Source organism: Sinohyriopsis cumingii, chromosome 11, assembly GCF_028554795.1.
Source record: "Sinohyriopsis cumingii isolate HCF-2022 chromosome 11, ASM2855479v2, whole genome shotgun sequence".
Classification (NCBI taxonomy): domain Eukaryota; kingdom Metazoa; phylum Mollusca; class Bivalvia; order Unionida; family Unionidae; genus Sinohyriopsis; species Sinohyriopsis cumingii.
In genome coordinates, this window is record NC_142971.1 from 108,817,121 (window position 1) to 108,830,949 (window position 13,829).

At 33.9% G+C, this 13,829-nt stretch overlaps 1 protein-coding gene across 5 annotated transcripts in view; it reads left to right on the top strand.

The window, feature by feature from the left end:
• The window catches only part of LOC149789265 (neuroglian-like), a 237,891-nt gene that overhangs the window by 148,246 nt on the left and 75,816 nt on the right, over window positions 1–13,829 (top strand). For 4 of the 5 annotated variants that reach the window (XM_089975441.1, XM_089975442.1, XM_089975440.1 and 1 more), the window contains 4 exons: window positions 2,080–2,100; window positions 7,058–7,163; window positions 9,614–9,795; window positions 12,070–12,201. In XM_089975441.1, coding sequence (XP_089831567.1) covers window positions 2,080–2,100; window positions 7,058–7,163; window positions 9,614–9,795; window positions 12,070–12,201 — 441 coding nt within the window. The remainder of the gene's footprint in view (window positions 1–2,079; window positions 2,101–7,057; window positions 7,164–9,613; window positions 9,796–12,069; window positions 12,202–13,829) is intronic. The other variant, XM_089975444.1, reaches the window with a different exon arrangement.

A 13,829-nucleotide genomic window follows, 5' to 3' on the forward strand; every position in this document is an offset into this window, starting at 1 on the left:
TGGCAGTTTATAGTGATGTCTAGCACTGGGGTATCATGCTGCAGACATGTAGTATGATGTCCCACCAAGTCATACTGTACTGACACCAGGCCAACCAGTCCTAAAACTAACCTCTTAATGCTGAGCGTCTAGCGAGGCAGCTGTTAGTACTATTTTTGTTAGTCTTTGGTATGACTCGGCCGGGGTTCAAACCCATGACCTCCTGCTTCCAAGGTGGATGCTCTAACCACTAGGCCACCAGAGTGGTCAACATTGAATGCATTCAACAGTTTATTATTGCTTGCACATGTAGTTGCAAGTCTTAAGAGCACGATAATGAAAAACAAACTGCTGTAATTAAATGTTTCATTTTGGGACTGATCATTTTGATGATAAATGTTTGACCTCTGTATAATATATTTGTCTTTCTATGTATTTACTGAAGTTCTGTGCATGTAATTTCCAAATTCGGTTAGTGATAATTCTATCTTACCGTAATGGGATTTTTCACTTGATTCACACCTGCTCTCATGTTTGAATACTAAGTAGGCAAATGATGAAATAGGGGCGGATATAGCTCATTTAATAATCATAAAATAAATTTTTCATATCAATATCTTTACATGTGTAAACTCTCACTGCAAAAGTAGATGTTTTAAATTTACAGATGGGGTGGATAATTAGCAATTTTGGTAAAGCTCTACAATGAATTCATGCGTATTTCCAATAGCATTTTGATGTACTTCTTTCATACATGTCATAGATTTATTTGCCTGTATAGTACCTGTATGGTATAACTGAATCATGAGTTTCCCAACACTATTGTCTCACATGCATGAAATATTAATAAAAAATACCAAGGACTGTTATGTGTACCAGCTTATATTCTTATAGTTTAGCTAGGTAGTTAGTATCTGATGCTTGGATCTAAAGGGAGATGATACATTTTTGCAATGTGTAATTTTATAGCGGAGATCTCTCTACAAGTTTTCCACCGGGCAATCAGGGAACTTTTTTTGGGCATGTTTATTGCCATCTTTGGAAGAAAGATAAACTCCAAAATCGCAAACAAGTACCAAGCGTGTAAATGGGGACCTGCCTACAAATCATGATTTTACATTATTCTAGGCTAAAATAGTTGGGAGAAGCAAGATTTTACCAGGATGTCCTTGGTTGGATATGTGTCCTCGGTATGTTGGTGTGTAATGTCATGAATGTCCTCTGTTTACACCACACACACACACACACACACACACACACACAGGATCAACCCAGCTTTGCCAGCACAGAATGGGCCAGCAGATCAAGGTCTATCCTGTTTGTTCTGTGTACAAATTAGAGTAAATACCATAGATCCTGATCAGGCTTTTGGAAATTCTTATATAATTTATACGTGTCTCACCAGACTCTTTTTAATAGACTTTAGAATTCCTTAATTGTTTTGGATTTAATAGTATTGGTAATTTAGTATTTTTTCTATGATTTCATGCTGTATATGAAAAACAAAATGTAGAGAAACGTTCTAGTTAATTTTCAGGGGTAAAATGAAAAGGGGGAACAGGGAGGGGCATTTACTAAATGTGCTGCTGACAAATGTCTGATAACAGCCCACACATTTTCCAGGCTTTTGACTGATCTGCCAGAATATTTTGTAACAGCAGATCAGGGTCAGCGCCATGTACATTTGAATGTCTTATTCACAGTTAGATATGGTATCATGTTTACTTTCTTATAAGTTGAGTCCAACTGCAAACTGCATAGACTCAGATCTGCTTGTTGCATAATGTACTGGCAGATCTGGGTCTATGCAAATTGTTAGGAGTAATCAGTAGAACAAACAACATAGACCCTGATCTGCCAGTGCATTATGCAGTGGCAGATAAGGGTGTATTTTGCTTGCAATTATACAAAGAACTTTGAAATAAAGAGGATGGGCAGTTGATCTTTAAGTTTCCTGGCATGCCGACATGATTGCATGTGAATGCACTCACTAAGTATAGTTTGATTTTATGATGCATTGTATTATTACAGGGCACAAAATTGCTTTATTTGTTTGAATATTTTTCCTAAATTGTTTTCTCACTATCTTGTTATTTATAGGGACGAAAACTGAGCAAGAAGGTATTGTTTTTGTTTCTAGCACAATAATCAAGAATAATTGATTATGGTAGTTGCGTATTTTTAAGCTTTGCAGTTTACTAAATTATTTACAGTTTGTTTGCAGTTTATTTTAGGGTGATAGATTTTCCTCTTTTTTGGTGAAAAAGACTGAAAAATAAGAATATTCTCTCAAAACAGTAAAACCTGACTTGAAAGACCACTGTTTTGGAAGACCACCTCTCATGACAGACCACATTTTCATGCATGTATCCACTGTATTTTGTATAATATGATTGCACCCTTAATGGGAAACAACTTGTCTTAAGAGTTAACATTTCACTGGCAGAAGGAGTGGTCTCTTAAAACAGGTTTAATTTTAATATTCTTTGTAATGAATATTTAAACCACCTTAACTAATCAATATGTTCAACAATCTAGCTAACAATCATACAGCAGGCATTGCATTAACTTCCATTGGGTATATAAGGCAAAGGTTAGATCCATCATTGTACATAGGCATATAAATTGCAATATTTACCTTTTTAAGCTTCTCATAAAATTATGCATTGACTGAATCAGCTTTTGATCTTTTTTTTAACTTTAGCTTTTCTTCTGAATGGATATATACAATACATGTACTTGCTATTCATTATCAACATCGTGGCTTTATTTATAAAACTGTACCCATCATTTTATTAGATGCCATTCAACCTTCTTAAAAATTAAATAAAAACAAAAAAGAACAAAACAATAATGATAAATTAATAATAATAGTAATAATGATAATAATAATATCTTTTATTATTATTATTACCCTTGTATAAAAAGAGTATCATTTGTGGTTTTCACTCAGTAATGATATTTAACATTTCACTTCGTTCTATTTTATTTCATATCAGCTTTACTAACAATCCAAGACTGAGAGTGACTAATTATAATCTGATATTCTTTTTTTATTATACTTCACACAATATCCACCTTGTATCATATAACATTTCATAATCATAATGTATGCTTGAGCACATGTATTGCCATTTTTGGGAAGAAAGGTTGTGCAATGGCACCAATTTTTTAAAATCTAAATTTTAATTCAGATGTTAAATGCATATACTTTTCAAAGCTCATAAGACTGAGTTTTTTGTTTTATATTTTTTGTACTGGTCTCTCAGCATGAAGAACTTCAGTATCACAGTCTCGGTCATAATATAGGTGTGGTTATGCATCCTTTTTTACCGATTGCATTCTACTTTTCTGTATAACATATTCCAGTAAAATATGGCTTCACTTATAATGCCATACACGTGTACAACTCCCCTGAATGGTGTTATAGAAGTATGCTGTGATTGTTTGGATTTCAGTCAGAATATCCAATAGAAGTATGCTGGGATTGGTTGGATTTCAGTCAGAATATCAAATAGAAGTATGCTGGGATTGGTTGGGTTTCAATCGGAATATCAAATAGAAGTATGCTGGGATTGGTTGGATTTCAGTCAGAATATCCAAAAGAAGTATGCTGGGATTTGTTGGATTTCAGTCAGAATATCCAATAGAAGTATGCTGGGATTGTTTGGATTTCAGTCAGAATATCAAATAGAAGTATGCTCTGATTGTGTGGATTTCAGTCAGAATATCCAATAGAAGTATGCTGGGATTGGTTGGATTTCAGTCAGAATATCCAATAGAAGCATGCTGTGATTGGTTGGATTTCAGTCAGAATATCCAGTAGAAGTATGCTGTGATTGTGTGGATTTCAGTCAGAATATCCAATAGAAGTATGATGGGATTGGTTGGATTTCAGTCAGAATATCCAATAGAAGTATGATGGGATTGGTTGGATTAGAGTCAAAATATCCAATAGAAGTATGCTGGGATTAACTAATGCTTAAAACTTTCTTACATTATTTCTTGATAAAATCTTGCTCTGCTTACAATTTTGTGATTTATAATGTATAGAAACCACATATGAATTCCATATAGAATCTTTCTTCATAATCTTTGAATTACAGATGTCTTTTAATATTTACCAAGAGAAAATGTGTAACATTGTAAACTCTTTAGTGAATTTAAATTTAGACATTTTAAGGCACTGTTTTAATCTGCAGCAACTCTAATGTAATTTTTGTCTTTGTCAGTCTTTGTGCAGTTTGTCAGTTAAATCAGCTACTATGAGGTGTAAAGTTGAAAATATGTAACAATCTTCACACATAATGTTATTTTCTTGTGTAGACTAGCCCCATCCCTTGGACTTCTAGTTAACAGACTACAATGAAACCTGCCTAGCAGACATCCCTGTGCAAACCTATATACACCTGCTTATTAAGAACACTATTTATAAAGCTCATTCTTGAATTTCACTTGTATATTTAATCTCTATTTAAAGAACACCTGTCCACAAAGCACAAAATCTTGCGTATCTAGTCTCACCCATCTGAATAAATGTTTTACAGACTATAGTGAAAAACTAAGTGGACACATCTGTGAAAAGTACATCTGCTTATTGAGGACAATATTTTTGAACCTCATTTCTTAATTTCACATGCATATTTAATCTTTAGTTAAAGAAAACTTCCCCACAATGGACATAGTTTTCTGGTCTACTGATTGTTTGTTCTTTAAACACCCAGATCTCACGGCATATTATGTAATGGCAGATCTGTGGCTAAGTTGTTTTTGCAGCTAGGTCAACATTAAAATAAAAAGTATATGCAATTCACCTGTGTATTCTCAAAACTTTCAGTCAATTTTTCAATAATTGGTGTAAATTTAAATCACATCTACTACCCTATTTTTTGTGTCCTATCCAGTGTTACCTGGTGGAATAATGCATAAAACATTCCCATATTTAAGTATGTTGTGGATAAATTACAAACTTACAATGAGGAAGCAGGTGTGCATCCCTTTTTTCTATAATAGAAAGAAAGAAAAAGACTATTTTATATGCAATAGGAGAAGGTAAACTCAATATATTACCTGTTGTATAATGAACAACATTGATTAGCATGCAGAAATGTTTAATTTTTAAAAATAAATAACACCATCAAGAATGAAATATCCAGTCAATGAAAATGTAGATGCCTACTGGTGGTTAACATGTTAAAAAATATTAAAAAATAAAAGAAAAATATAAATTCATGTTTTAATTTTATCTTTAATCCAGTTTCATTGTAATCACCATAAATTTGGTATGTACTATTCATCTATTCAAACATGAAAATAATAAATTTACTGTAACAGTGGTGTTCACAGAGTGCATTCATGACAATCTTTTTAAGTACTTTCTCATCAGCTAAAATGATTTTATTTTGAAAACTGTTGAGAAACAGGTGGACCTTCAGCAAAATGATGCAAGTTTATTAACAGATTAATTGTCTCTAGCTGAATAAAATAAATCAATAATGCCAACATCACAGTAAAATCTGAGTGTAGATCAGCCTAGTTTCTTGTTAAATTGCATGCCTTGGACAAATTGAAAGTTTTTGCCCTTGGTTAATCCATGGATTGTTCTTAAACATTTGCAGTTAATGTGATCCCATTGAATATAACTTGCCAGTTTTAACAAATGTATACGTTTTCTTTTCACTTTATTTCTGTTGATTTTATTTTTAAAGCAGCCTGTAGGACAGTGCAAATACTGTGTGTTATCTACATTTAGTAATGTAGACAAAATGGAGTTGTGCTAAGTCATTGCAAAGTTCTATTGACAGAGAGATATATAGTGACATTTAAAGTAACTATCTTGAGTGAATCAGCCAGTGCAAGCATATTTGTCTCTGGCTGTTTATAAGTGAAATCCATGCTATGATGCCCATCATTAATATGTGTTTACTTGTGCTAAGAGGGAGTATGCTCAAACTTTACTGATGCACAAATTTGTGAGTACTGCATGCCAACTTGATTTATATTAAGAGTATGTTACCAATTACTTAACCTTATCTAGTGATGTATAGAATTTTATGTAGGGCAAAGGAAATGATATTTCTCATTAATCAGCAAAAGTTGCTAGTAGCTGTCTCCACCCCACCCCCCTAAATTATTGTTATTAACCAAAATTTGATTTTCCCTCACAATCTTACTCACTAATTCTGCACTCATTTGTTATGGACCCTGTTAGAAGTTAGATATTGAGGGAGAGTTTATTGGTATGGGCCCTGTTAGAAGTTAGATATTGAGGGAGAGTTTATTGTCAAACCAGTCATAAGCAGCTGCATTGGGGAAATGATATAAATGCCCTCTGAAGAAAAGTGTCTTCTTAATACAGGAAAGACTCAGGTATAAGTCAGGTCCAACTGCTAACAACACAGAACCTTTTCTAACATTTCATTTTCTACGGTCAGATCAGGATGCCAGTATATCTTCTTTGTTCTACCAATTAATCCTGACTGCACAGACCCAGATCTGCTAGCACAAAATGCCATGGCAGATCTCTGTGCACTTCACAGTTGAATCTGACTTATTTGCAAGCATAGACTGAATCTCAACAATAATTTGACCCATTAAAAGTGGCTGCTGGAGACACCTGGTCATTTACAAAATAGACTGTTAAGACATGTTCAACTGTACATACAGCATAATGTTGACATTTGCATTTCATTTCCACAAAACGTTAGCAGTGAGCTTATTTTTAGTCTTAATTTAATACTTCTGTGTATATTGATAGAAAATGAAGATAACATTGTGTAAATGTAACATGATTTTGCACTGGCCTTACTTTCATAAAGGATTTCAAGTTTGAAGACATACTCAGCTTTAATTTGTCAGATTGCATGATTCTAGATCCAGGGAAAGTCTTTTAATAACAGTACTCACTCAGTAATAGGCTTATCATATTTAGACCTAACATTGTGGAATTTGCATGTTTTAACATTTTATGCAGGGACAAAAGATTAAGTCTAGTATCCAGTGAAATTTAGACATGCTATAAATAGCAGGTCCTGAAGTGGTACATTTTTAAATTGATTCAGGAGTTATCTCCCTTTAGGTGACTCCCAGATACAGTTTCCCACCAGTCTTCTCTATCAGTCTCAGAAGGAGGTGGTAGGACTCAAAGGCAGGACAGTGAAATTCAAGTGCATCTTTGGTGGAAAGTAAGCTATATTTTTAAGTAATACTGTAATATAATAGCAATCTGTAATTTTTATTTGAAATGCTGTAGATGAAGTGCAGTGCATTTGGTTGATTTTTCAGCACGTGTTTTACCTGTACTAGTCATACTAGTCATAAAGCAGAAGAACTTATGGGATGGTCTGCTGTCCATCATTTTTCTGTTGGTTAGGAAAAGTTTGTTGGCAATACTCATCCTGTTATGCATATCTATAATTTCTGTAAATTTTATTCATGGCTGAAAATTTTAGTGATTATCTTGACTTGAAATTTCATATGCGCATAGGTTCTATTTTACAATATTAAGAATGTAAAATTACATTGGATCAATAAATAGATGCTTACATACATGTTGATAGTTACTGATAATAAAATTACTAGTAAATATGTTGACAAGTTTCAGGCTGTTCCCCATTGGACAGGTTGGTCAGGTGAATTCTTAAAATAATTTTGTTATTTCATATTGGCTGGGTTAGATCATGTGATCTGTTTTGATATGTTTGGGATTTGCAATTTGTTACATAGGAGTAGTGATAAGTAGATAGGACTGGGCAGTTTTCTCATTCTTATTTCTTGTGTTCTTGTGGTAACATCAAGTCTGCAAATATATTGCATATTGTATTTAGATATTATGTAGAGAAAAGACATTTGTTTGGATTATTTAGTGGAAATAGAAAGTGCTCATTGTACTATAATATTATTCTGTGACTATTGTGAATTATTCAAAGGAGTTCTGGACTATGCCATTTTGACCTGTCAGGACTGTTGGCAGACCAGTATATTCACGGATCTGAAATTTACATGGAACTTTTCATTCTTTTGTACTTTCATAAGATTTTTTCAGGATTAATTTGGATTCAATTTTCAATACTGCAAGTTCCTCTTAAATTTTCATTGTATTACACTGATAATTAAATTGTTTATTATGTTTTACAAAACTTATTAGTTTTGCTAGTTTCTGTTACTTAATTTATGACCACAAAGTCATAACAACTTTGTACACATTCATCCCATAGTCTTGATGGTCCTAGACAAAAATGGTATTTCTTATACACCCAATATGGCTGCCATAGTGGCTATTTTAAAAATCATGTTGTCACTACTCCTCAAATGAGGTGTTCATTAAAAGACTTCTTATGATAACTAGTTGAACCTAAATGAAAATGGTGCCAATCTGAAACCAAGTATGGCCACCATGGCAGCCAGCTTGAAAATCTTGATATCACTACTAACCCTGATGTCTACTTAATCCTATCTAAAATGGTGATATTTTGAGTCCAATATGGCTCCCATCTTGAAAATCTTCAATAGCATCTCTTTCTGAACAGAAACTTATATTGATGTTAGGTTTCCAACAAAAGACTTCATATGATGTCCAGTTGGTGTTAGATGGACATGGTACCAATCTGATAACCAATATGCCCACCACACAGTGGCCATCTTGAAAATCTTTTCATTGCTACTCCTTCTGAATCAATGGTTTTATCAATATGAGGTTTTCACTAAATGATTCTTATGTGTACTTGGTGTAAATAAGATGGTACTGATCTGACATCCTAATTTATTGCTACTCCTCCTGAAGTCAAACTGACATGGAGTTTTACAAAAAGACTTCTTATACATCTGCTTGATCTGAAATGAAAAGGATGCTGATCTGGAGTCTGATGTAGCTGCCATAGTGGTCAGCTTGAAAATATTGTTATCCCTACTTAACCTGAACGAATGGTCATATCATCATGGGGTTTTCACTGAAAGACTTCTTATAATGCTTTGTTGAGTTTAATTTAAAATGGTGTCAATCTGATACTCAGTATTGCCTATCATGAAAATCTTGTTTTGGAAACTCCTCTTAAAGGGTAAGTAATTTTGATTTGGGGTTTTCATCAGAACTCTTGTGGTGTATACTTAGTCTTAAAGGAAAATTACTGACCTGATATTATATTCATGATGGTGGCTATCTTAAAAATATTGTTATCTCTTTTCATAAATGAATGGCTCTGTCAGTGTGGGTTTTTCACCAGTGGACATCTTATGAAACCTAGTTGGTCCTAAATGAAAATGGTGCCAGTTGTACATCCAATATGACTGCCATGATGGCCATCATGAAAACTGTGTTGTCATTACTCCCCTTAATGGATGCTCATTACTGCAAGGGGTTTTCATGAAAAGATGATGTTTACTTTTAACTTACTGGTGCCAATCTCATATTCAGTATGTCCACAATAGCACCTAGTTTGAAAATCATATTATTGCTGAAGAATATCAGGAATGGTTTCAACACTCTGCAGTTAAATGGAAGAAATTGTCTTATCTTGAATTCTTGGAAATTCTTTTTGCCCAGTTGAGTGTCAGTACCTTCGAGGGGCTCTTGCTCAGAAATAGTACTGTAAATACTGCAATATGGAATCATGTGTCCCTGTCATTGTTTCTGCAGTCCAACCCCAACAATACAATGGAAGAGAATAGATGGGACAATAGACAAGACCCGCATGATGCAAGAGACTCATGAATTTGTCATTCAAAGGGTACAGACGGAGGATGAGGGGGAATACCAGTGTATTGGGACGAATTCACTTTCAGACCCTCAGAAGTACAAGTTTATGCTTAAAGTGGAATGTAAGTAGAAACAACTCAAACTGTCTGAATGTAAAATTTTATTAATTGAATGTTCAGGGTGATCTTTGTCAACATGTGTAGAAAAATCATTTGTTTGATTCTGAGTAATACAGTGCTATTCATCCTTAAAACTATGCCTTAGACAATTTCACTAATAGTTATGATATGAATGCTCTACAATGTACTTATCTGTAATGCCTTGTACATATTTTGAAGTAGTTTACAAGATTGTTGCCTAAAGACATCCCAACATTTTCAAACTGTACAACAGACGCATGTGCCTTACATGCTCACTTGTAAGTCAAGACTAGCTACAAAACAACATAGACCCTGATCTGCTGTTGCATAATGTTCCAGCAGATCAGGGCCTATGTTAGTTTTTTTTCTATTGATTACTCCTAGCAAATTGCACAGACCTATGTCTGCTGGGACATTTTGCTGTGGCAGATCTGGGTATGTGCAGTTGGACTTGACTTAAAGGCAAGTGCAGACAGCATGAGCATTGTCCTAAAGATTGAAAATAGAATCTGGTAGATGGATGGAATAGAGTAAATAAGACTGCAAGAGAAAATAGAATCTGGTAGATGGATGGAATAGAGTAAATAAGACTGCAAGAGAAAATAGAATCTGGTAGATGGATGGAATAGAGTAAATAAGACTGCAAGAGAAAATAGAATCTGGTAGATGGATGGAATAGAGTAAATAAGACTGCAAGAGAAAATTGAATCTGGTAGATGGATGGAATAGAGTAAATAAGACTGCAAGAGAAAATTGAATCTGGTAGATGGATGGAATAGAGTAAATAAGACTGCAAGAGAAAATAGAATCTGGTAGATGGATGGAATAGAGTAAATAAGACTGCAAGAGAAAATAGAATCTGGTAGATGGATGGAATAGAGTAAATAAGACTGCAAGAGAAAATTGAATCTGGTAGATGGATGGAATAGAGTAAATAAGACTGCAAGAGAAAATTGAATCTGGTAGATGGATGGAATAGAGTAAATAAGACTGCAAGAGAAAATAGAATCTGGTAGATGGATGGAGTAGAGTAAATAAGACTGCAAGAGAAAATTGAATCTGGTAGATGGATGGAATAGAGTAAATAAGACTGCAAGAGCAAATAGAATCTGGTAGATGGATGGAGTAGAGTAAATAAGACTGCAAGAGCAAATAGAATCTGGTAGATGGATGGAGTTGAGTAAATAAGACTGCAAGAGAAAATAGAATATGTAAATTGTGCTCAATCCTAAAAGAAAAATATTATCTTCCTGAATGTCCATTATATTTGGAACTATTGGAAGAAGTGTTTACCTAGATATTATTGGAGAAACCATAGCATATTTTGCTTTACTATCAAGTCTAATTAGGAAAGTAAGTACAGTATATCCTTATTTAGAAATAATGCATTACTTCAGTTATCTGTCTAGACTGATACATTACATCATTTGATCAATATTGACATCAGTGTTATATTACAGGATGCAAGAATTTTAATTCATCACTTTATTCCTATCTGATATTATTGTGATGATCTGCATTTTACAGTAGAATTATATTTGGTATTTGCATTGTCATGTAAGGAAGGAATAGTAGTACTGTACATAAACTGCATTATGTGAATACAGTTAGAAAGAATCTTCTTATGAAGGTATAAACTGTGTTACCAATGCACATTCATTTACACACAGCACCATATATACTCACTTAAAAGTTGAGTCCAACTGAAAAAAAATATAGACCCTGATCTGCCATCCCATAATGCACTGGGAGATCATGATCTATTTTGTTTGTTCTACTGATTACTTCTAGCAAAGTGCATAGATCTGGATCTGATGGCATATGATGAGATAGCAGATCTGAATCTGTGCAGTTTTTGCAGTTGGACTTGACTTTTAAGTGAGTCTATATGGTGGGTCTGCATAATTCTATTGGGTTTTAGCAAGATTCTACTTGCAGTTTTATGTTAATTAAGTCTTAGTTTTATATTGATGAGATCTCAGTTTTATATTGAAATATTAGTTTTATATTGATGAGATCTCAGTTTTATATTGATGAGATCTCAGTTTCATAATGATGAAATGTCATTTTTATGTTGATTAGTTTTTTGGTTATCTTTTTATGTTAACACTTAGTGAATAAAGCTGAAGTAGTTAAAATTTCAAAATTTACCATTCTGAAATTTGAAGGAAATTCACATCCACTTTGCATTTGCAACCATCACTAACAGATATTCTTCTTCATCTTCTTCTTCTTATTGTTGTTGTTATTTCTCAGCCAAACCAGAATGGATTACAGAACCTCGTCCAGCTGAGAAAGGAGTAGAGGAAGAGGCATCCTTTGCATGTGATGCTGATGGTACTCCTAAGCCAGTAATCAAATGGTTTTCCAATGGAGTACCTTTAGAAAGTAAGTTGGGAAATAAAGGCAATACATATTTCTCAGTGTAGTAATCAAATAGTTTTCCAACTGAGTACCTTTAGAAAGTTAGTTTGGAAATAAAGGCAGTACATAGTTCTCTGTGTAAAGTGCCATAGAACAGATATTTGGCATCTTTGGGCAATTTCTCTTAAGAAGCCATGATAATGCAGTAATGGCATGCTTAATTTGCACATTTGTGGTCCAAAGTCCATAATTGGGTTCTGACACAAGCATCAGTGAGTAATTGGCCATGTTGAATCAATGGCTTGCGCTAGGTTGACCTATATCCTTTTACCTCATATACCAATTTGCCACAATATCTGAACCAGGAATGTTGTACAAACTTGATATGAATCTGACATACAGTAAATAAAATTTAAATGGGGAATTTGGATTTCTATGGCATTTTGCATTATGGTCATAATTGTAAAAAATTTGTGATGTTTGAGTGTGTGTGTGTGTGTGATTTGGATTTTGAATGTAGCTTTAACAATTTTTCAGTCATATCGCTATGATGTCTGCAGTGTGACAGTTTATAGTTATGTCTAGCACTGGGGCATCATGCTGCAGACATGTAACATGATGTCCCACCCAGTCACATTATTCTGACACCAGGCCGACCAGTCCTAACACTAACATCTTAATGCTGAGCACCTAGCGAGGTAGCTGTTAGTACCAATTTTATAAGTTTTTTGTATGACTCAGGTGGGGTTTGAACCTGCAGCCTCCTGCATCTGAGGCAGACACTCTAACCACTACACTAGACCACTGGAAAGGTTCAATTTAAGGAATGACCATAACTATGTAAGCAATGCATACAACGTCTGAACCCAATTTTTTTATCTGATGTTACAAATTAGCTAATTAGTTTTTAAATTTATATAAAATTTTTACAGTATTCAATGTCTCTCATGATAAGAGGGCAATATTCACTTGCCAATAAGTCAAGTCCAATGCAAACAAAATTGATCCTGACCAGTCATTAAATAATGCACTGGCAGATCAAGGTCTGTTGTTTGTTGTATTAATTACTCTTAACAAACTGTAAAGATTCATATCTGTGATGCATTATGCAATAGCAGATCTAATGATCTTTTGAAGTTTGGATTGACTTATAAGCAAGTGCAGTCACATTATCCTGACACCAGGCCAACCAGTCCCAACACTGACCTCTTAATGCTGAGCATCTAGCAAGACAGCTATTAGCAGTGTTTTCACTTAGCTTAATAAATCTCTCATACCCTGTTGTTTCATGTGCTTCCTTTGTTATGTCATTCAAAAACTTTGATGCACATGTTTTAACATGCATATCACACACATACATCTGACATTGTTACATGCATGTCACATACATACTTCTTATGTTGTAACATGTATATCATACACATACTTCTTATGTTCTTACATTCATATCACACACATCTTATGTTGTAACATGCATATCATACACATACTTATGTTGTAACATGCATATCATACACATACTTCTTATGTTGTAACAAGCATATCATACACATACTTATGTTGTTACATGCATATCATACACATACTTCTTATGTTGTTACATGAATATCATACACATACTTCTTATGTTGTAACCTATATATCATACACAT